The sequence below is a fragment of the Mus musculus genome, chromosome 9 (assembly GCF_000001635.26).
Source record: "Mus musculus strain C57BL/6J chromosome 9, GRCm38.p6 C57BL/6J".
NCBI classification, from domain to species: Eukaryota; Metazoa; Chordata; class Mammalia; order Rodentia; family Muridae; genus Mus; species Mus musculus.
In genome coordinates, this window is record NC_000075.6 from 71,712,308 (window position 1) to 71,735,945 (window position 23,638).

The window sequence follows — 23,638 nt, forward strand, 5'->3', positions numbered from 1 at the left end:
CCTTTTAATTAAAAGCCAGCCAGCCCACATAGTTCCTGGGAGCCGAGGATGTAGTTCATTTGGCAGAACTCTTGCCTTTTGTGCATGAGACGCTGGCTTCTAGTCTCAGTCTCACGTTTTTAAAAAATGAAAATAAATAAACAAAAACAAATACAGGCAGAGTGGTGCACCCCTACAATCTTCAAATGTAGAAGGTAGGGGCAGGAAGATCAGGGGTTCAAGGCCAACCTTGGCTATGTAATGAGTTAGGAAATTTGAGTCCAGGTTGAACTACAGGAAAGAGACCCTGACTTAAAAAAAAAAGAAAGAAAGAAAGAAAGAAAGAAAGAAAGAAAGAAAGAAAGAAAGAAAGAAAAACTTTACAGTCCTAGGAATTCTACAAACAATAGATCTAGTTATATTTTAAATATTTTATTGTGTGTGTGTGTGTGTGTGTGTGTGTCCTATTCATCAGCTCTTAGCCTAACAAAACAGCATCTCTACTATGCTTTCCTTTAAACTGTTTGAAGTTTTTTTGGTTTTTTTGATTTTTTGGTTTGTTTTTTTGTTTTTTGTTTGTTTTGTTTTGTTGTTGTTTTGGAGACAAAGTCTCACTGTGTAGCTCTGACTATTCTGGAAATTCACTCTGTAGGGCAGGCTACCCTCTAACTCATAAAAGTCTACCTGCCTCTATCTCCCAAGTGTGTGCCTCTATCTCAAAGGCACACATCACTATGTCCGACTATTTCCTGCTGCCCTCCCCTCCTCCACCAATGTTATTTTACAGATTCCATGTAGAAGCCTGCCTGATACTATTTAAGAAAAAGTGATGAATTTCTGGGCTGGGGTGAAGCCAGTGGCACAGCATGTGCCTATCGCGCACAGGGACTTGGCTCCAGCCTCCAGTGCCATAGCAAGAAAGGAGAGAGGTTCCATGAAACCTCTGGGCTGCCACACAGGCTCACCAAGCATCCAGGCCTCAACAGTTTTCAGTCAGTTCTCACTGTGGATTCCATACTCATTGTGCTTAAGGGTCTGTTCTCAGTCAAAAGCCATGGAAAACTTGGCCCCACATCTAATCTGTTATCACATTTCTCCAGTCTACTTCTTATTAAGATACAAAGAATAAATTGAAAGTGACTAGGATATGGGATCTTCTTTATGGAAACTGTAGACCGTATTTTAAAAGTCGCTGAAAAGTCAGAGGAGAACAATAAGGCAAACACGCAAGACACAGATACTAACAACTTCTCCACCTCCCTCCTGCAGACAGCACAGGTCTTGTCAGGAGTGTGACAGACAGCTAGGAACCCAACTACAGGACAACGTTTAAGTCGAGATGTGCTCTGTTCCCATTCCAGCTGTGGCCTGAGCACACATCACCAAAGCCAGAGTCCCTGTCCTCAATCCCGACCAAAACAAATGGGCCTACAAAGCCATCATTAAATCAAGCTCAGCATCGTCAGAGGGGGTGTGCATAGGAGTTAAAGACGTGGGCTCGGAGTGAGGCTCAGCTGCTAGAGGGCTTGTCTAGCATGCATTGAAGCCAGGGGCTCAGTCCTCAACACAGCATAAAGTGGGGGTGGCGGTACCCGCCCGCAATCCCTGCACTTGAGAGGTGGAGGCAAGAAGATCAGAAACCAAGGTCATCCTCAGGTACCCAGTGAGTTTAAGGCCACATGAGACCCTAGCTCAAAGTAACACCCAAGTACAGTAGCATGCAGTTCATCTAAGAGTTCCTTCATTTTAGAAAACTATGGAAACACTTGAAAGTAATCATGAAAACTCTTCTTTTGCTTTGTCATTCAGAAGCATGCTGCAAATGAAATTCAGGAAGCAAGGATGATAGTCAGTACTTGGCTGTGCTGAAGGGAGACAGGCAAAAGACGAGCAAGATGGAGTGGAGGAAGAGAACGGAGGTGGCTGGAGCCAGGGCATGTCAGCACAGGGCACAGGAGCGTCTGTCCTCTGTCCTCTGGGCTCTGAGGTGAAGTGCCACCAAAATGCATAAGTTCTCCACTGACATCATCGCTGGGAATTTATCCTTAGGGAAAACTGTTTCAGGGAGGGGCTGATGTACCCCAGGCTGGCCCTGAACTCACTAAGTCAACTGTTAAATAGATTCAGAGATAACAAAGGTTGGGTATTCAGACTCCATTCCCTTACTACAGAAGCCATACACACATTAGTTACCATAATGGTATTGGAACTACGGGAGTAAGTTTGGTAGATTCTAAAAAGAGTCAAATATAATCTTATCTGTAATTTACTTCAAAGATGAATAGGTGAGCAGAACAATTAATTTGAAACATTGACAACTCCTTGGTCTGTTTTGAGAACTGATGAGTGCTAATGTACTGTTCTCTATGTGTGAGTATATGCTATGAGTGTGAGCATGTGAGTGTGTGTCTATGAGAGCATCTGTTAGTGTGTAAGAGAGTGTGAGTGTATGTGTGAGCATGTATGTGAGAACATCTATGAGTGTGGAAGAGTGTGCATTTATGTGTGTGAGAACATCTATGAGTATGGAAGGCTGTTTATATGTGTGTGAGTGATAAGTGAGTGTGGACATGAGTGTGTATACCTGTGGGGTGGGAAGGGTGTAGCCAGAAGTCACCTCTGACCTCATTCCTCAGGGTCACCTTGTTTTCTGACACAGGGCCTCTGGGCTAGGAGCTCACAGAATAGGCTAGGCTGGCCGGCCAGCACAGCTCAGAGATCTGTCCATCTCTTCTACCCACACTAGCATTAACTGTCCAGTTAAGGTGTTACATAGTTTCTGGGGGTTGATCTCAGGTCCTCGTGGTTGCCCAGCCAACCCTTTAGCGATAGTCAACTCCTCAGCCTTTAATATATCACTCTTCCTACTTTTCCGTGCGGTTGCAAGTTTCCCTAAGACAGTGATGGCCTCACAGAATCTAAATGTAGAAACCAGTGGATCGAATGCACACAAGAGAAGATGGCTTACAGCATCCAGCCCATGAAATCCCACCCTTCAAAGCAGGTAGAGTGACACCTGGCCCACAGTTCCCTTACCTCAATCAGGGCTCCCTTCTCCCTGTCCTCGGATCGCTTGGTGCTGTCTAGCTCATCATGCATTTCCGACAGCTGGTCCTGCAGGTCTCTGATCTCAGTCTGGTGCTGTTCACGCTCCATCTTCACTTGGAACAGCCTGGCAGGGGACAACAGGAGGTCTGTCAGAGAGGCTCCTGGGATCCTCAGCCTTCACCTAGTCTAACCACAGGCTTTCAGGCTATCACATGGTCACCTGTAGCCCCAAGAAGCTTCCTTAGGACTACAGTCTAAGTCGGCCAAGATGTCAGATAAGAACTCAAAACAAACAAAATGGGACAGACTTGCGGGGACATTTTCTACTAGAAAGAGACCATGACGTACTAGAATCAGGACACAGAAAATGAAGAAATGTCAAAACCCATGGAGAACCATCCAGTACTATAAAGCAGGAGAACCATCAAGTTCATGGTCAATGTGGTCAACTTGATTAAACCGAGGAGCACCTAGGAGATTAGAAAGCACATCTCTTGGGTGTGTTTGCAAAGCTGTTTCCAGAAAGGAAACCAGACCTCGATTTTAGAGTTCTTGCCACTGAGTTTCACAGGATAATATGGCAGAGCCTTGGAGCAACTTACCCTCTCCACAGGCTGAGCATAAGTGTGAGGATGTCTCACAGAGACCAGCCCGTTCTGGAGAAAGTGCTCACACTGGGAGAGACTGTAAGCCCTATAGGCTAGCTCATTTTGGAGGCTAGGCCTAGGCTTCTGGAAACCTTAGTTCTTAGTTATCATACTCAAGGTTCCCAGTAGAAACCTCAGTCACCACAGATCACCTCTCAGAGCCCACGCTTCTTACTCGCCTGCCTGCCGGAAGATCCCCTGTTGGGGCTGAAGCTTTATAAGGCACACTCGAGGTACACAACGGGATTTAGTCATTAACCTCCCTGCTTATACAGCCAGCTGCACAATTTTGTAAGAGGGAAAAAAGGAAAAAGAGGTGAGTGGTGTTGACACTCAGAAGGCTGGGAGGTGTGACAAGGACAGAAGGTTCTAGCAACACGTGACTTGAGAAGGCAGGAAGGGGCAGGGCTCCAGCCGGACACTCACTCTTCCAAGCTCTTCCTCAGCTCGCCTTCACTTTCCTCCAGCCGTCTCTGCAGGGTGGCCGTCTCCTCCACTTGGCTCTGGTGCCGGACTCGCAGCTCTTCTAAATCCTCTCTCATTCTTTCTCGCTCCTCCTTGATGTTCTGTTGGTTCTAACAGGAGTCAGAGTGATTTTAAAATATCTCTGTTGTCTATCGGTACTGAAACACCACCACCCACATCTCCATGGTCTGTCTGTCTGTCTGTCTGTCTGTCTGTCTGTGGCAGGGTCTCTCATAGCCCAGGCTTACAGCAAACTGGCTAGGTAGTCAAGGTTGATCTTGAACTCTTGATCGTTTTGCCTTCACCTCGAAAGTGCTGGGAGTTCAGGGGCGCACTACCAGACCTGGGTTATGAGGCGCGGGGGCTGGAAACCAGGGTTTTATGTGTGCCAAGCAAGGACTTTACCCAATGAGATGCATCCCCAGCGCAGAAGCCCACTTGTGAGCACTAATGGGATCCATACCCTTGTTCCTTCATTATTAAACAACTTAATCAAACCATGGAGTTAAGGTTTAGTAGTTCCAGAAAGAATATGAAATATTCATACTTAGTGAATTGAACAGTTTTAAAATAAAAACAAAACACAGCTAGCTAGACCTCGTTTTGCTGTTTCCGTCACTTAAGTTTAAATGCTTTATGTAAGAACAGTACAAGTTTCCTATCAGACTGCCTGTCTCTAACAGGATTTCACTTGCTCAAAGCAAACAGTGTCCGTATGCGCTGTTGCTTTAAAAAATTCTTGGGCCAGCAGCCACCAGATCCAAAGGAATGTGCTCTGGGATGAGAGGAATGCTTCTTTCAGCGGGTGAAAATGACTTTCACCTCACCTGGACACCTCAATGTGTTTAAAAAACAAAAAACCAAAAACAAACAAAACAACAACAACAAAACAAAAAACAAACCTTTAGCTACCAAGGCAGAAATGGGAAAAAATATAAAAGCCAGCTACCTTCATCTCCAGTTGCAGTTGCTGCTGTAGTTCAGACACTTCTAGGATCAATTTGTTCTTCTGATCCAATAGACTGTTGCCTTCAGAGGGAGAATTCGGAGCCTACAATTAATTGCAAAGATATCCTCGGTTACATGCGTGAGATGCTTTTCTTTAGTTCTCCTCCCCCACGATAACACGGGGGTAGAATGCGTGAGACAGCCCTGACCGTCCTAAGACTCCATCAGGCTTCTCAGAACCCTCCCCAAAGTTGACTGTGATGCCCCCTCAGAGCTGATTTTAACCCTTTCACCGCAGTCCAAGGGACTATTTCACAGATTTCCAGCATGACTCACACTTGGGGAAGGGGTAGATTTACTGGACATCTTTCAGACATGTTATGAACTATTAAGGTACTAAATGTAGAACATGCGTCTTCCTGCTTGTGTGTGCTTGTGAAAACCCAAGGACAACCTTAGCTGTGGTTTCTGAAGCACCTTTTAAAAACAAACAAACAAACAAACAAACAAACCATAGTCTCTCACTGGCCTGGGGCTAGCTAAATAGGTTAGGGTGAGCCTTGGTGTCTTTCTGTCTCTGCCTTCCCAGTGATGGGATTTGAGAGAGAGAAAAAAAAATCCAGGTGGAAGAAAGCTTCCAATGTCGACCTCTGACCTCTGCATGTATGTGCACACACATGAACAAGTACACACACATACACACACCCACACACACACGCACACACTCTCTCTCTCTCTCCAATATAATATACACCACCAAGAGCAAATCCCAGGGTGAACTGCGGGATTTAAATAATAATCATGTGTGCTAATATCTACCCATGCTTACAAGTGTACCAGAGGATCACAACAGGGCAAGGGAAATTCCTGTCCTTTCTACTCAGTCCACTTCGAGGTTAAAATACACCAAGTTTACAAGGCTGGGGATGTAACCCAGCAGTACATATAATTGCCTAGCATACCTGAGGCCCCGTGCTCAATCCCCATTGCCACAAAATAAAACCAACCAACGAGAATAATTTATTACTTTAATTCAAGAGGAAAACGAGTCCAATCAAAAGGATTGTGCAACTCACATTGAGTTAAGAAGCATCAAAGAAATTAGACATTATAAGCAAAAGATCAATCTTGGGATAAGGGTATTAGAGAAGTAAGAACACCACAGAAAAGGCTACTTTAAAAAACACACCTTTTTGGTTTCTTAGATGATTCCTAAACTATATTGCAAACAAGGCAAGATTCCAAAAGTTCATCAGAAAAAAAGGTCTAAGAGATAAAGAAGCCAACCGACCACCTCAGGTTATGCTGAGCTGCGGAGACAACGGAGTCCAGCTCAGCCAAAATAGACAAAGCCTGGTTAACGTCTTGGCATTCACTTGACATCTGAGAAGGGACTATAGGTCATGCCATAGGAGTGAAGGTAAAACCTAACAAGACCCACCCTCAGCAAAGCCTAAAAAGTTCATCGCCCTTTGGTGGCAGATAGGACCATCTGAGACATGTGTAAGCTGCCATCTACTACCCAGCATGCAATTAGAAAATCCCAGACGTTTAAAGAAGCAGGAAAAAAAACTGACCAATCATAGAGAAGCACAACAGAGGGGAAGATAACCCGAAAGAAGACAGAGGCCCAGAAGAAAAGGAGGGCAAAGAGCTATAAACAATATTCTTAAACATATAGAAAACTAAGAACAAAATGGATTTTTTAAAAAAAGATTTCTCACCAGTTAGAATCTAGAAACATGGCCAAATGAACATTTTAGAATGGTAATACAATACCTTAAAATTTAAGAACTCATTAAGTGGCTCTTAAAAGACTGGACCCTGGGGAGTGGGGAGATGGCTCAGCAATTAATGCTTACCTGTGCAAACAAGAGGATTCAAGTTTATATCCCAAGAACTTACATGGGTGCCAGGTCAGTGTGTGGCTCGCCTGCAATCCCAGCCTCGGAAAGTGAAAACAAGAGCCCAGGAGTGAGCTGTCTAATAAAATGAGCCACAATGGATTACCTCAAGAGGGAGGACCTGCTTGATAGGGAAGGAGCACACAGGGTAACTCCCAGTGAGGGGAGCACCCTGCCTGTGATTGGAATAGGATTTGTACAGATGCAAATCTGTGTTAAAAACCCCAGCAAACTACAGTTATGACTCATACAACTTACTCTAAGTTTGATCCCAATAAACAAGCAAAAAGTATTTGTCGAAGAAACACCTGGTGGGTGACGTTCTCTGGGAGTCTGTCTGCATGCAGCCGACCCTCTATTTCTAAACCTCCCATGCCCTGGGGAAAGCCTGCTGGGCAGACTTTCATCCCCCAGCCCCCAGTCAGCATAGACCTGTCAGCAAATGCAAATAATGCGTTTGGGCCGCATTGGCTTCTCTATCTAATCCCTGATATTCCACCAAGAAGAGGGGCCAGATTAAATAGTCGGTCTGGAGGCATCCTGTCTGATCTGAGTGTGAATCTCAGAGGCTCTTGTTTCTTTTCTACGGTGGAAGTGATAACAGGATGAAGCTCGCAAGGGGAGTTGGCTAAAATCCTACAGCTAAGTGGCAAGGCGAAAAGATAAAACTCCAAAATGTTGCCAGCAAAGAATCAGACTCAGAACATAAGAAGGGTGGGGGGGGGGAGGGGGCAGCATAGAGACTCTAGCAATTAAAGGCAGGCACTGCTTAGTGCCAGAGGTCCTATCCTCCCTCCCTCCAGCCAGCAGGGCTTCTTAACTAATCTTCTTGCTAGAAGCAACAAAGGGAGTGACTTTTGTAATGTAATAGCATGTGTGCCCATCTGAAATCCATTCATGGGGCCTGGGGATGCAATTCTTTTGTTGCTAGAGTACTTGCCAGGCATAGATGAAGCCCAGGGTTCCATCCCCAGCACCATATAAATGGATGCAGTAGTACACACCTGTAATCCCAGCACCCCTGAGCTGGAGCCAAGAGAATCACAAGTTCTAGGCCAGCTTTAGCAATGAGACTGTCTCACAGTAGCCTAGAATGGATACGTCTTCTTCCCTCAGACTACCACATAAAATTGCCTCAAGAAACATAAACATGGCAAGCTCACAATGCTTAATACTGTCCGTGCCATTCTTTCAACACAGAATTCCTGCCTTCCTGCCTTCTCACAAAGAACGCTTTGACCTTAGACATCTTGTTTGCAGAAGGGATACGCTGACTTCCTCAGTTCCGGCTGCCTGTCCCAAGTCCCTAATCCATAGTAACACAATCTTAATATCAAGTCTAAAGGCTATGCCCTCCCCAGGACATGCATGTAAATAAAAGGAAAGAATAGTAGATGTGATTTAAATTTATCAAAATATATTAAATTGATATTAAGAGATAGGAGACAGTCAGTTTCAGCAGCACAGGCAGACAAACCAGGCAAACTGAGGCAAACCAGGGCTATCAGAGAGAAGGATGTGGTGTGAAAAACAACTAAAATTAAATACATATAAATATATTCTACTATGCTAATATACTAAAATATATTCATATATATGCACATATGTAAAAATATATATGTGAAGTTGCCAAAAGAATATTTTTAATGAAAAGAAAAATTAGGTACCACTTCTGAAAGCTGTGTATAAGCAAATTGCAAGTTCCCAAGTCAGAATTATGGTAGTACATGTATACATACTCATACACACACAGACTCCACCACCCCCCTCACCCTCACAACATAGTCACAGGCATATGAGTGCTAGAGAAGACAGTAGTTGATACACAAACATATTCTGTTTCTACAGCAGGTCGTGGCACCTCAGCCATAATGACTGGCTTTAGAAGTATTTCAGACAAGATTATGATTTAGGGACGGGAATGTCCGCATACATATAATAAGATAATTTATGAAGTAGGAATGTAAAATTCATTGAAATCACAAAAATTTCTAAGACACAGAGCCCATAGGTGATTAAATTGCTTTAATAGCTTTCTGCATGAAAAGAAGTTTGTGCTCATGTTTCTGCACGTGGCCAGTGTTGAACTTTCCACACCTACCACTTCAACACTCGAGTTTGGGGTTTCGGGGTGTTTTGGATTAGGACGTTTAACCTGTGTTTAAAGCCCAGCTGTTTGTCTGAGGCACTGCTTGCTGCTTGAGAGGGACTCACACCGCGCCAACAGACAGCTGAATCAGTCCCTTTCCACATTTCTCGATCAACATGCTCTGCAAAGTACAAAAACTATGACTTACTTGATTGCTTCCTTGGGCACTCCCTGCTGCTCTGGACTTCAAAGTCTGGATTTTCTCAAAGACCAGGTTCACTTTCCTTTTGGTGGCATCCTCATTGTCTGTGCCTCTGTGGAACAGCAGCAGAGAGGACGTTAAGGCAGGCAGCCTCAAAATGCCCCAAATGCCTGCATGCTCACATCGCAAGCCCTTGCAAGCAGCCTGAGTAAGCTCAGGCTTCAGACAAAGCCAGTGTTTGATGGGCAGGAGGGAAGGGCATTACCACTCAACCTAAGACACAGATGTTCATGTCCAAATATCTGAGCATGACAGATGCCCAAGCACAGTCAAGCTCGGTGACAATACAGTAAGCTGCTGCTTGACTCGATGCTCCAACAGGAGTCACACCCACCCACTCAAGCATCTTTAACTTATTTAGCCTGTGTTTAGGAAAAAGATGCCCAATGCCAAGATCAGCCAACAGCAGCCCTTTGTCTGCACTTCCACGGTTAATCAGACCATTTTACCTCACCCCTGGCAATTAAGGGATTTAAACTAAAATTCCTTAAACAGGCACCTGCCACTAACTTCTGTCTCAGCTGTCTCTCAACAAATCAAATGAGAAGGAGGGGAAAGGTGGGCAAGAATGAAGAAGCCCAGAGGAGAGGGGAGAAGGGGAGAGGAAAGGAGGAAAGAGAGGAGGCAGGGAGAGAGAGAGGGAAGGGAAGGAAAAGGAGTTTAGGAACCACAAGTTCCTCTACCTTAATTTTACAGGGTGAAGCCCTTCCCAGGCAGTATTTTTAAAACTCTGTGGTCATTTTTAAGCCCCTGGGTTGTATTTTGCTCCCACTTTGTCAGCTCTATCATGCTGACAAGTCACTTATAAGTCACAGAAGACAGCCAGTGTCGACAGCTGCCTGTCTCAGGTGATGATCTTCAGTCCCTCTCACTGCAGAGCCTCTGTCTGCCTGATTGGAGAGAACCCAAGTGGCTGGGACCAAGTCTCCCAAGATAAGCAGGGCAAACACTGCTCTCAGATACTTCACGTGCCTTCCAGTCCTGGAAGCCCAGGCCCGGACCTGGAAGAAAGGAAGAGCTTCCATTTGTAACTTCCAATAAGGGAGGGCAGAGCCTTCAGAGGCATGGAAGACCTCAAAGTGGGGCTGAGCCAGCTCAACACTGACAGACTGGTAGATCTCCCCATCTCTGAACTCGCTTTGATGCAATAAAGGTCCTTTTTAAAACACTGATTTAAGGCAAAGGGCATGAGTCAGGGAGTTAACTCCTGAGTTAGGGTCCCAGCACACACGTAAGAGCTGCCCCAGTGTTTGGAGGCAGAGACAGGCAGATCCCAGGGCCTTACTGGCTACCCAGGCTAGCAGAAAGTCGGAGTTCCAGCTTCAGTGAGAGATCTTGCCTCAAAAGAATCAAGGTGGAGGTGATAGAGGATACCAGGCTTTGACCTCTGACCCTCCCATAGCCACGAACGTTGAATGTACCTGTACACACATGGGCACACATATGCAAACATCACGGCCACACACATACATAAATACAACATCTCTATATTTTTGTAATTGTCTTACAAAGAATGCCCTTCCCTGTCCCCCACACCTGGTTTGAAACTGCATCCATAGAAATGGAGCCCTCAAACGGCTCAGGAAATAAAAGTTAAATACAAAGCCTCAAAGATGAGTCAAGAGCCCCACTAGAAGGGCTGGAGAGATGGCTCAGTGGTTAAGAGCACTGACTGCTCTTCCGGAGGTCCTGAGTTCAATCCCCAGCAACCACATGGTGGCTCACAACCATCTGTAGTAGAAGGATCTGATGCCCTAAAGAAGATGTGTCTGAAGACAGCAACAGTGTACCCACATACATGAAATAAATAAATCTTTAAAAAAAAAAAAAAAAGAGCCCCACTAGAAACAGCAATGACTTTGCTCTTTGAGGAAAGCCACCCACCCTTCTTTGAGGTAATTGTAAAGGATCTGCTTGGCGGTCTCCTCGTTCGTTTGTTGTGTGAGCTCCTGCTGGCCCTTTAAGAGATCTGGTGTGGCCTGGAACATAATAAAGTATATTATTAGACAGGAGGGTGACACTCCCAGGAAGATGGCAACAACCTTGAAGCAGAGGCTTCTAGCACACTCCTTTCCAAGATCAGTCCGTCTGGTCAGCCTCCTCAGGCCAGCAGCTGTGAGCTCCTCCTTGCGTGAGGGACTTCACATACCCTGGATTTTCTCAGTGCCAACTGAAGGTTGATAACAGTGCCTTCACACAGCTGTCGCCATGCTACAATATCATAACGCCCGGAACCTACCAGTCTTATCACTGTTTTATCACTGTTATTTATTTATTTTTTTACTACTACTACTGTCAAAACATTCAATGTACCATGTAGAATCTATCACTTTGTAACTGACCTAAATTTGGATTAACCTAATTTTTCAGACTAGAAAACCAACCCAAGCATCTATATGGACACAACCTAACCTACGTGTTAAAACTCATTCTATATACATCTAGCTGTCACACCCTTAAAGAGAAATGGCTCTCTCCGTACTATTCGACAGGGATGTGTGCATAAAGTGAACCCAGCAGCACTCAGAATAACCTAGAAAACTATTCCGTTGGCAGTGGGACATAATCTGATGGTGATGATGGTGGTGGTGGTGGTGATGATGATGATGATGATAATGCAAAATGTGCAAGGGCTTAGGAGATGGCTTAGTTGGTAAAGCACTTGCCCTGAAAACATAAGGTTCTGAGTTCGATCCCCAGCACACATGTAAAAGCCAGGCACTGGATATGACTACCATCACTGCACTGTTACTGATTCAAGACTTAGGACACTCATTCCTAGGCATATTGCTTAGGCCACTTTGAAAAGGAAAAACCACAAGAATTACCTGAGTGCTGGAGTCGGAAGGAAATGTCTTCACTGAAATTTTCTTGGCACCAGAATCCGATGTGGCAGCCACCGCCCGGTTCTGTAACATCAACGTGGCAGTGGCTATTTTGATTTCTTCCTCTTTTTTATTCGGTGCTGGCAGGGAGGGGGCACATGCCCCCGTGCTTTCCTGCCTTCCTTTGTTCAGAACTTTCCCATCTTTGTTCTGCAGGGGAGGCTTGGGGTGGGCACCTTGAGCGCCCTGCAGCTTTGCGGGCGGGCTGCTGGGACTGTGCTTCCCACGGTGCTCCTGGGCCACTGACCTCTGCGGGAAGACCTGGGATGGCCGAAGGAGGTGTTCGCTAGACTTGCCCAGGTTCCTGCTGAACTCGGTGAGGTATTCTGTGTTTCCCTGGAGACCAAATGGAAAGGCACTATCTACACTTCGGGATCTTTTCCTGTCGTCGGGATTGATCCTGTTTCTCTTCCCAGACCTTCCTCTTCTCTGAAGGCCAGGCTTTTGGTCAAATTTTTCAATTAACTGGTCCACACCAGGAATTGAGCAGGTGTCGATATCCCGCCCAGTTCCTGGCAAGAAGGGAATATACCTTCTGTTTTCATGGCGGTTGACGCTGTCGGCATGAATGGCGCATTCCTGATCATCAAGTAAAAATTTGTACAAGGAAGTGGCAGAAGTAGGAGTCGTGGATGACGAAGAGGACCTGCGTGACCGAGCTCCATCCAGGATGGGTCCTGCGGAATCTTGTCGCCGGAAGGGTAGCACATCTGGCCTGTTTTTCTTGGTTTCAGAATAGGCCTGTGGGCTGGGGGCAGTTGGGGATTTCCGTCGAGGGGAAAGGGTCTCCTCTCCCACCCCCTCCTTGGCGCACCTCTGAACGTTCACGCACACTGAGGTCTGCTTTTGGGGGTCTTCTATGACCACAGAGCTGCAGAGACGGATCGCTGTCATGTTGGTCTTGGCTAAATCTTCCGAAGTAGGGCTGTTGGGCTGGGAACCGTAGGATTTGGGGAAGCAGTTCCGGGACTTCTTACAGTTGGTCCCGTCCTCTGTTGCATTTCTCAGCCAGGGACTCTCGGGAGGGTGATGCTTCTTTGCGTTCACCTCATTCTTTTCTGGGTCATAGGGCTGCAGAAGCTCCGGGTGCCTCTGGAAGTTGAGCACATGGGGCAGCTTCGTGGGCCCGTCTTTGCGTTCTAGAACTCCATTCCTGCCCTCGTGGAGGGAGAACTGCTTCTGGCCTCTTAGCGGGCTGGTTTGCAGGTACGGGTTTTCTGGAAGCTGCAGTTCCTCCGGAGTGTTCTCCTTCAACACGGTTCCATTGCTTGGATGTAGGGACAGGTTATTTATCACTGAAGATGGAAACGATGGCGCGTTTTCTGGGAAAGGTGTGCCTGCTAGACACCGCTCAGTGTTATTCAGGACTATATAAGGGTGGCCATCAATTCCCTGGACCCTGATGCTGACACCATAGGAGCCTGCCTTTGAGGGCTGGGAATTCCTTGGCTTTGGAGTGTCACCACTGGCAAGTCTCAGGTGTACCCCGTACTCCTGCTGTACGTGTTGGTATTCGCCAAAATACAGCTCCATGGTTCTCTGTCCCAGCTGGCAGGAGGAAAGAGGACATTACATTAGAATCACATCTGTTTAGGCAAAGTCTAAGATAATTATAAGGGGGAAATGTCAGAGTTCAAAGCCAGCTGGCTACTCTTTAGAGACTTTAGAACCCAAGGCTGAGTGAGCCCTGCCCTGCCCTGCCCTGCCATCCTTTCTGGATGTCCTTGAGCCTGTGTGACTTGCCAGCACTGGCTGCAGTTCTGGCCTGAGGGCAGTCTCTGGTGTAATGACCTCGCCTCTGGCACAACTCCACTCTGGTTTCCAGCCATTCTGGTCATTTTTTCCCTTAGTAGGTTTCCTCACACTTTATCCTATTTATCTTTAACCGAGAGGGTGTGCTGGTTGCCAGCCGTTAAAAGCAAGGTACTTTTCCATGAAAATAGTTAAGAGCTAAGGAAATCTGAGGCTCATCTTTAGTCTTCCCTTACTCTGCCAATTTTCCTCTCAAAACGCGATTGGCCCTTTCTAATGCACATCTGGCTTTAAAATCTTTGACATTTACTTATCTTGTGTATGTGTGCAACCGTGTGTAGATGCATGTGCACCACAATAAGTATGTGACCAGGAGACAACATGCAGAACTCAGTTCTTACCTTCTACTACTGAGACTCCAGGTCACCAGGAGTGACAGCAAGCACCTTACCCTCTGAACCATCCAGCCGCCCACCCTTGCCTAATTGCACCTGTACTTCCGTCCATTTCCAGCTCTTGCTACTAAATATACATAAATATTTTAGATGTTTCTTTAAAAGAAAAATTCGTTCTTGGGAATGGAAAGATGTCTCTGTGACGAAGAACGTGCACTGCTCTTACAGAGGACCCAGCAACCACGTCAGGAGGCTCATAACCACCTGTAACTGTAGCTGAAGCAGCCCAATACCCTCTTCTAGACACTGAGGGCACCGCACTCACAATGCGTACAAACCTAGAAACATAGCTCCTCTTGGGAAAAGCCCACTCATTGGCCACCCCAACTACAAGACTGGGAAATAAAGTCTTTAAAACTGTTTCTTGTCTTCCCACTGCTGGGCTACACATGCTGGGCTACTGGTGTCCTGCGACGTGGCAGAAGACATGGGGAGGCCCCATGGGGTTGCCGTGGGTCCCTGTCACTCCATGCACCACTTGCTCCAGGTCCATTTGTTTTCCCTGATGCTGCTACAGTCGGGGAAAGGTGCAGGGAAAAGCCAGCCCTATCTCCAGGGTGTTGAGAACACTCTGAGGGCTAACCACTCCAAATCTCCAAGTCCTTGAGTGATTTCCTGCATGCTGAACCTTCTCCTCTGCATCTCTAATCTAGGGCTGCATCGCACAACCAGTCAGCCTACAGCATGCTGCAGGCACGTGGGCCTTCGTTCTGTTGTGCAAGGCCTGCCCCTCCACTGGTCTTGGCACCATGTCTAACATCTCCACCCACATTCTTCAGACATTGTGGGTATCAACATGTTGACTTCTTTACTATCAGGTGGGCTGGGGAAAGGAGACAAACCTTTGAACTTAACTGGATAATTTTTATTACATTCACTTAAATGTCTCCTGTGCTTATGTTTATGCGTGTGTGAGGGCATGCACACATGCCATGCCATACATATGGAAGTCGGAGAAAAATGTATTCCTTCCTTATACTATTTAGGTTGTGGGTTCATGACCAGGTCATCAGGCTTGACAACAAGTAAATACCTACTGAGCCATCTTGCCTGCCCTGGCTTGGTAATTTTAGTGATAATTGACTGTTTCAAAACTAGTAGCATATACTAATTACACATAGTGGGCTTCATTATGACATTCTCATACATGGATCTGTTTTCCCCGTAGTCACCCTCATTATCTTCCCATGTCTCCCTGGAGCCAATACTCCTCCCAACCAGTCTCCCTTTTAGGGGGGTGTGTGGTGTGTGTGTGTGTGTGTGTGTGTGTGGTGTGTGTGTGTGTGTGTGTGTGTGTGTGTGTGTGTGTGTGTGGTGTGTGTGCCCCAATGGTTTGAATTAGGCCAGCTTACAGGAAGGGCTGCTGGTGTCTTGAAACAGAGCAGGTGAGCAGGAAGGCTCTATTCTAAAAACTGGTGACCTTGCTTGGAGCCATGAAGCAATGCAAGATAGACAGTACCAAACTCACCAGCCACATCTTGACCCCCTTTTGCAGCAGTAGCATGGGATTCTCCTACTATTTTTAAAAGTCCATTACAAATCTTCTGTGGGTAGTGCTGGGGACCAAACCCAGGCCCTTCTGATGCTAAGTGAACACTCTACCAATGAATACACCTCATCCCTCTGGGGTTTTTTTGTTTTGTTTTGTTTTGCTTTTTTAAAGACTCTTTACCAATGAACTCATCCACTGGGCTTCTGTTTTTGTGTTCTATTTACCAAACAGGGCTTCTTTTTATTCACCAATAATCTCCTCTTGAGCTCATGCTGACTCTTCAATGAAAAAAAAAAAATTCTGATATTTATTAATGAGAAGCTCAGTTGGGTTTTAAGAGTCCTTTGCCACAGTTACTATGATCAACACTAATTACACTTCAGTCTTTGAATATGGCCAGCACAGTTTATTCCCACCTCAGCTCCAGGTCAGTAAAGCGATCCATATATCTGAATTTCATGAACCAGCCTCAGTTCACATTCACAACAAACCCCAACCCGACATTTTCTCAAAATGATATTTCTCAGCTGGACACCTTAAGCAAATGTAGATTTCCTGCCCAATCAAAGTATAAACACTGAATTAATGAATGAATGCATCTAAGGACAGCTGTTCTCCACTTCCGGGCACCAGGCGGGTGTAAGATCCTAACACACATCACAGACACATTTACCCCATCAGGCAGCCCCACAAAAGGTTTACATAATTTGGCAGTAAACGCTGATCAATTGCCAGGATGCAACATTGTAGCACTTTGGCAAATAAAAGTGGTGTTTTGGAGTGGAAATAAGGCTTTCTGAAAAGGCTGCTAAGTGATGATAATAGCTTTAGCTAGTGAGATCTATCGGTATGTATGTGGGAACAAAGACTCAACTCTTGGCAGAGCTCAAAACCCATGCCAGATGGAGACTTGTCCTCTCTCTGGGCCATCACACATGATCAGCAAGCATGAATAGTCACGTAAGGCTGGTGCATGTGTCCCCAACTCTCTACTCTAACTCCCTGTGCACTTGCCAGGCACACCAGAGGGCATCCTGGCTCCTGAGAAAAGGCAGCCAGACCATCATAAATCTTACCTCAGCTTCCTTTCCCAGGATAGCAATGCCCAAGCCATCAGCATGGTACCTGGCATCAGAGTCCAGGGGACTCTGTTTGCTCTGTGTGGATAATTCCACTTTGCCATACGAGTTATTTAAAATAGCAGCTAAGAGGGAGGTGGAAAGCTAGGGAGTCTTAGTACACCTATGAGCAAGTCCAGGAAATAAAAAGTGAGCCACGAACCAAAAAGTAATTTCCCCTGAGTGCGATGCTCTGGCTGGCTGTCGGAGGGAAGCCGCTGCCAGGCTAATAAGGAACAAGTTAAAACTTCAAATGACAACACGTTTACTCCTAAAGGGCATGCCTGAAGGGCTGGTGGGAGGGCAGGATTTGGGGGGCTGGGAGATATCCACCCTAGAACCTCCACTGAAAGGGAAGCCAAAGGCCTTGCTCAATCAGTAAAGTGCTTTCCACACAAGCACAAGGCCTGCATTCAACCCTCAGAACCTACATTAAAGAAAAAAAAAATCTAAGGAGGAGCCCGCGCTTGTGGTCCCAGTGCTGGGGAGACAGAGACAAGCAGGCCTCTCGATAAAGATCCCTGAGTTGGAAAACAGGTAGGTGTCACCTGAGGAATCATACCCAAAGTTGTCGCTAGCCTCCACATGTATGTATGCACACACACACACACACACACACACACTGAAAAGTAAGAGTGAGACACTGGAAGCCTAAGATGAACAAAATGCAGATTCATGTCAACAGGCCCCCAAATTGTACTTAAGAAAGAAAAGCCACGGCCTTTCTTAAGCAAAGCATTATGGGAGCTTCCTGCAGTGCAAAGACAGGAAAGTGACAAGATTTCCAGGATTCCCAAGCAGCCTCCTGGCACCAGGAAAGCCTGGGGACACTGTCTGGGGAAAACGAAGGTGAGGTTTACAAAGGAGAGCAGAGCTCAAGGGAGCTCGGGTTTTAAATAACCTTGACAGCAAAACTCTCTGGCTTTTAAACACCTTTCATTGTTTTTCAGTTTTGTGTATATGTGTGTCTGTGTGTGAGTCTGTACACCTGAGGACAGGTGCTCTTGGAATTTGTGGGGCATCAGATCCTCTGAAACTGGGGCCATAGGCAGTTAGTTGTGGGCTCTCTGATGTGGGTGCCAGGGACAGAACTTAGGGCCTCTGTAAGAGCAGGTCTTAATGCCTGAGCCATCTCTTGAGCCCCAATTCCTTTGGCTTTAGGGGGTAGGAATCACTATATTCTTAGCACTGAGTGCTACAGCTCTCTGTCAAACCAACCTCATCTAAAAGGAACGGCACAAAAGAAGAAAGAGGTTATGAGAAGAGTCCTTCTAACAGGGCTGTAGACCATAGCAACTCAACCAGGCTCTCAGGCTCAGGGTCACTTGGACTAACCTATACAACATATACATTGAGCAATGTGTATGTGCCCCTCTACCCTCCAGACACCCGATTCGCCTCTCTGTATGGATGGGTCTGGCTGACCCACTTCTCCGTCTTGGTAGCACACAGGCCACTTCTCTGTTTGTGGCATTTTAGTGTTCCCAAACATAATTTTAAAATTCAGTGACTACGTGCTGGAGAGATGGCTCAGTGGTTAAGAGTACTTGTTGCTCTTGTAAAAGAACTTAAAATCAGTTCCCACCACATATGTAGCAGCTCACAGCTGTCTGTAATTCTAGTTTCAGAGGATCTAGTGGTCTCTTCTAGCCTCTAGGGCACTATATGCATGTAGTACATACATGCAGGCAAACACCAATATACATAAAAGAAATTTTACCAAAAAAGTCTAACCTGAGAAGAGACTATCAAAGGTCACATGCTGTCCCTATACTTCCAGTACACACTCACATCTAGTAACCAATACAGTGGGACCTCCTGTATTCAGGCTCTGGAGAAATATGGAGTTCATGTTCTAAAGAGTGCTTGAGTCATGCTCATGTCTTGACCCTTCAGATGGTTTCTAAAAGCTCCAAAAATAGAGCCCAGATGCAGAAAGGCACAGCTGTGGGCTAGGCATGTGGCTCAGACGCTCAACATGAGCAGAACCCTGGCTTGGGTCCCCAACACCACATAAACCCAGAGATGGGGATGCCTGCCTGACATCCCAGCACTGATAGCTGGAAGCAAGAGAACCCAAAGCTGAAGTCCATCCCTGGCTACAAAGCAAGTTTGAGGCCAGCCTGGGCTGTGATGCTCAGTTTCAAAAGATAGCAACAAAGAAACAAAAACCAGAAAGGTGAGCTGGAGAGATGGCTCAGCCTTTAGGAGCTGTTAGAACAGCCATCTTGGCTGCTCTTTCAGAGGAATGGAATTAGGGTCTCAGAGGCTTTCCGTCATCTGTAATGCCAATTTGAAGAGATCTGACAATCTCTTCTGGTCTCTGGGCACTCCCACAGAAGTGTACACATGCACTTAAAATCAAGCAAGCAAGCAAGCAAACAAACAAACAAACAAAAACCCCAAAAGGCACAACTAGAAGAGAGAAGAAAGCAAAGAGGGTGGGGCCCCATTTCTAACTCGGGAACTGTAGTCAAATCCCAACTGGATGCACTGGCTACCTCCCTGAGTGCTTGCTTTGGTTGTTTGGTTGGTTGAAAGGCTCGTTTGGTTTTTGTCATTGTTCTTCTTCTTCTTGTTGTTTTGTTTTGTTTTGCTTTGCTTTGCTTTGCTTTTCAAGACAGTGGCTCTCTGTGTAGCCCTGGCTATCCTAGAACTCACTCTGTCTATAGATCAGGCTGGCCTCGAACTCACAGAGATCCACTAGCCTCTGCTTCCCAAGTGCTGAGATTAAAGGAATATGCCAGCACTGCCTGGGCTGCTGAGTGTTTTCTTATCTCTAAGGTCAGGATAGCAAGAAAGACTTCATTGTGAAAAATGAGAAATCCGAGTCATATATAGTACATGCTAAATGAAAGAACTAGAATCTGGAAACTACAACAACAACAAAAGCCCACTATTGTATTTATGGCCACAGAACACTGTTGTTGCGAATGCTTTTAAATACTTATTAGGAAAAAAAGTTCCAATTTTGACCATACAACACTAACATTCCAAAAATAATTGATTAACTAATCAAGAAAGCAGAGGGCAGGGCAGTAAATCTAAAGTACAACGTTATGTCCACAGATGAGAATAATAAACACTGCCGACTGTGTCCTAGGCACAGCCAAGGTCTTAGGCAGAGACACCAGCTCCTACCATCTTTGCCTCCAAAATGTGGAGCCCAGGGCCAGAACAGGACCAATGGGTAAAGAAGCACCCTGAGTCTCCAAGCCCAGATCTGGCTTCTGAAGGTTCCTCAACACTGCATACACACAGTTGCTGCCAACCGGTCAGTGTAGACACAAAATAAAACCTGCTGGCCAGCCCTGACATGCCTCCACTCAAGCGAAATCACCCAAGGGGGGAAAAAAGACTTCCTAAAATCATGTGGACTCTTTTCAGTCTTGTCAGCTCAGCATGGAGAAGCTGTTCTAACACAGGGCATCGCTACACTGTGCCTGCCTGCGCACAAGCACAGCATCGGGAGCCACAGGGAGGGGACATTCTACAGATAACTAGTAGAAGTGTAGCCAGGCAATGGTGGTGCACGCCTTTAATCCCAGCTCTTGGGAGGCAGAGGCAGGCAGATTTCTGAGTTTGAGGCCAGCCTGGTCTATAGAGTGAGTTCCAGGACAGCCATGACTATACAGAGAAACCCTGTCTCGAAAAACCAAAAAAAAAAGCCTAGTAGAAGTGCCTGTTTACATATACTATGTGGCCTGGCCTGGCCTGAATTTATGAACAATACTTTCTTTATTCCTCTTTCCTTCCCCTCTTCCTTCCCTCTCTACTTCCTTCCTTCTCTCCCTCCCCCTCTTTGTTTTTTCATCTCTTCCCCCTCCCTCCTCTCCTCCCTCTCTTTGGTCCTTCATCTCTTCTTCCCTCTCGCTTTCCTCCCTCTTCCCTAACCCCCCTTCATTCTTTCATCTCTTCTCCCCTCCCTCCCTCTATCCCTCCCTCCCTCCCTCCGTCCCTCCCTCCTGTCTTCCCTTGCTCCCACTCTCTCTTTGGTCCTTCATCTCTTCCCCCCCTCTCTCTCTCTCTCCCTTCTTCCCTAACCCCCCTTCATTCTTTCATCTCTTCCTCCCTTCCTTCTTTCATCTGGGTGTTATGTAGCCCAGGATGGCCTGGAACTCACTCCATGGCTAAGACTGACCTTGGTTCCCCTGCCTCTACCCCCTGAGTGTTAGGATTACAGGTGTGGACCATCACAGTTTATGAGGTGCAGAGGGTAGAACCCAGGGCTTCATGCGTGACAGGCAAACACTCTATCAACTCAGCTACATCCCCAGCCCATGGCTTTAACCGGCAGTACTTTCCCTTCCTGGGAAAGCCCACTCTCTCCCCAGGGTTCACCTACTGAAGGAAGCAGCTTCCAGCTTTTATCAGGCACTGTCACTCAACTCCCTGGAGCTCTGCACAGGCTCCCCTGGCAGGACAAGTCTATCACCTAAAACCACTGACATGTCCATTGTCCCAACATGCCAGACATTAGGCAGGGTCCCTCCTTTCTATCCCTCAGGCCAGACCCTTGTGGCACCAGCATGGGACACTATTTTTGCTGCCTTCTGGTGGGTTGGTCATTTCCTTCCAGGTCTCACACTCCAGTCAGGAGCAGCCTTAGGACTCCCACACAAAGTTCCAGCCTCACTGAGCTGGTCCTTGGGTCGCCCATGTTCTGGCCTCCCATAGTGTGTCTGGTATGATTATCCTGAGGGTCACTGGAGGACAGTAGACTAGCACACATCCCTGCATCCCACTCTTCACCCCTGTGCCCGTGGTGGCATCTCATCTGGCAAGGCTTAGTGGGAATGTCACACAGCCATGCCTTGCTCCTTGCCACATCCCTGCTCCAGTGTCTCATAGATAGGAGGTCCCAAGTGAGTAAGTGAATGGGCGAGGGGACCACTCATTGTCAGTGCACACAGCTCTGAGTTCCTTTATGTTTAAACAGTTGGTGGGGTGGGCTGGGAGACGGCTCAGTGTGTATGAAGATCTGAGTTTGAATCCCCAGTAAAAAGCAAAAAGTGGGACATGGCTGCATGTTCCTATAACCGTGGCATTGGGGGGTCCCGGGGCAGCTTCAGGGCGTTGACTGGTCTACCAGCTGGGCTGAAACAGTGAGCTTCAGGTTCATAGTTCAAGGAAAGAACAATAGAGGCGGACACTTGTCATTCTTCTCTGCACCACACACAAATGACTACACCTGCATACACACATGCGCGCGCACACGCACACACACACACACACACACACACACACACACACACACATGCGCGCCAGGGAGAAGGCTCAGTGGATAAAATGCCCATAAAATCATGAGGACCTGAGTTCAGATCTCTAACACCCTTTAAAAAAAAAAAAGCCAGGTACCTATCTGACATTCCAGTGGAAAGGCAAAGACTCACTGGCCAGCCAACCTACTCAATTCAGTGAGTTCCACACTCGGTGAGAGACTGTCTCAAAAAATAAGATTTGAAGCAGTGATTGAGGAAGACAGTCAGCGGCGTTAGCCCAGGCTTCCTAGTGCAAGTCTGCATACACCCATGATGGAAACACAGGTCTTCCATAACAACTCCTCATCCTTTAGGCACCTCCAGCCAGAATGGTTATCTCAGCCTTCAGCACTAGAACAAGAGCCACAGGTCCACTATGGCCTTTCTTCCCACCAATGACAGCGGTGTCCCAAGGTATATGGGCGGTAGACAGGAAACAGGCCCTGGGATCTCCGAGCCTGCATCATTGGAGATAAATCAACAATGTGCCAAATGGACAGGCCACTTACAGGCACCTACCCCAAGAAGCCTACTGCAACAGAACCCTATGCCCATCCTTTCCCCTGGCTTTCTGAGGAGTGAGCTTTCTGAGGGGTCCCAGAGAACCAACTAGGGATCCTGCATCCACCTACGTCCTCACCAGAGAAAGTGTGCATGAGCAAACAGAACCACTGGGAGGTGCTCTTGGGTACAGGTTCCCTGACACCCACCTCCTGGCTCCAAATCACAACCAATCAAGTCTCCAGCTGTCTTGGTCTGCTGGGCACAAGTACCAAATGGGCTGTGCTATAAACAAGGGGCACCTTCTAAATAGCATCTAGTACAGCTGTTTAAAAGGGGGTGGGGGCTGGAGAAATAGCTCGGTGGTTAAGGGCACTGGCTGCACTTCTAGAGTACCCAGGTTCAATTCCCAGCACCCACGTGGCAGTTCACAACTATCTGTAACTCCAGCTCTAGAGGATCTGGCACCCTCAAAAGATATGCATGCAGGCAAAAAAAAAAAAAATTAACAGACATAAAAATAAATAAATCTAAACATAGAAAGAAAAAAGGAATAAAGAAAATCAGAAGGAGCTAGGCATGGTGGTATACATGCCTGTTGTACCAGCACTTGGGAGGCAGAAGCGAGAGGATTATGAATCCCAGACCAGCCTGCACTACACATTGAGTTCCAGGACAGTATGGAGGACATAGAGAGCTGCCATCTCAAAGCAAAATGGAACAAGTAAAAGAAAAGTAGAACATAACATTGTTTTAAAACAAAAGCAAATAAACTTCCTAAAACAAAACCTTAGCAGATCCGTACACACACAGATGCAGGTTGTCTCTTGTT

At 46.5% G+C, this 23,638-nt stretch overlaps 1 protein-coding gene across 3 annotated transcripts in view; it reads right to left on the reverse strand.

Annotated features, from left to right (window-relative positions):
• The window catches only part of Cgnl1 (cingulin-like 1), a 182,794-nt gene that overhangs the window by 85,801 nt on the left and 73,355 nt on the right, over window positions 1-23,638 (reverse strand). For all 3 annotated transcript variants that reach the window (XM_006511395.1, NM_026599.5, NM_001304362.1), the window contains exons 2-7: window positions 12,171-13,775; window positions 11,227-11,321; window positions 9,289-9,394; window positions 5,089-5,190; window positions 4,101-4,249; window positions 3,016-3,151 (exon numbers count right to left, since the gene is read on the reverse strand). In XM_006511395.1, coding sequence (XP_006511458.1) covers window positions 3,016-3,151; window positions 4,101-4,249; window positions 5,089-5,190; window positions 9,289-9,394; window positions 11,227-11,321; window positions 12,171-13,760 — 2,178 coding nt within the window. In that variant the 5' untranslated portion in view covers window positions 13,761-13,775. The remainder of the gene's footprint in view (window positions 1-3,015; window positions 3,152-4,100; window positions 4,250-5,088; window positions 5,191-9,288; window positions 9,395-11,226; window positions 11,322-12,170; window positions 13,776-23,638) is intronic.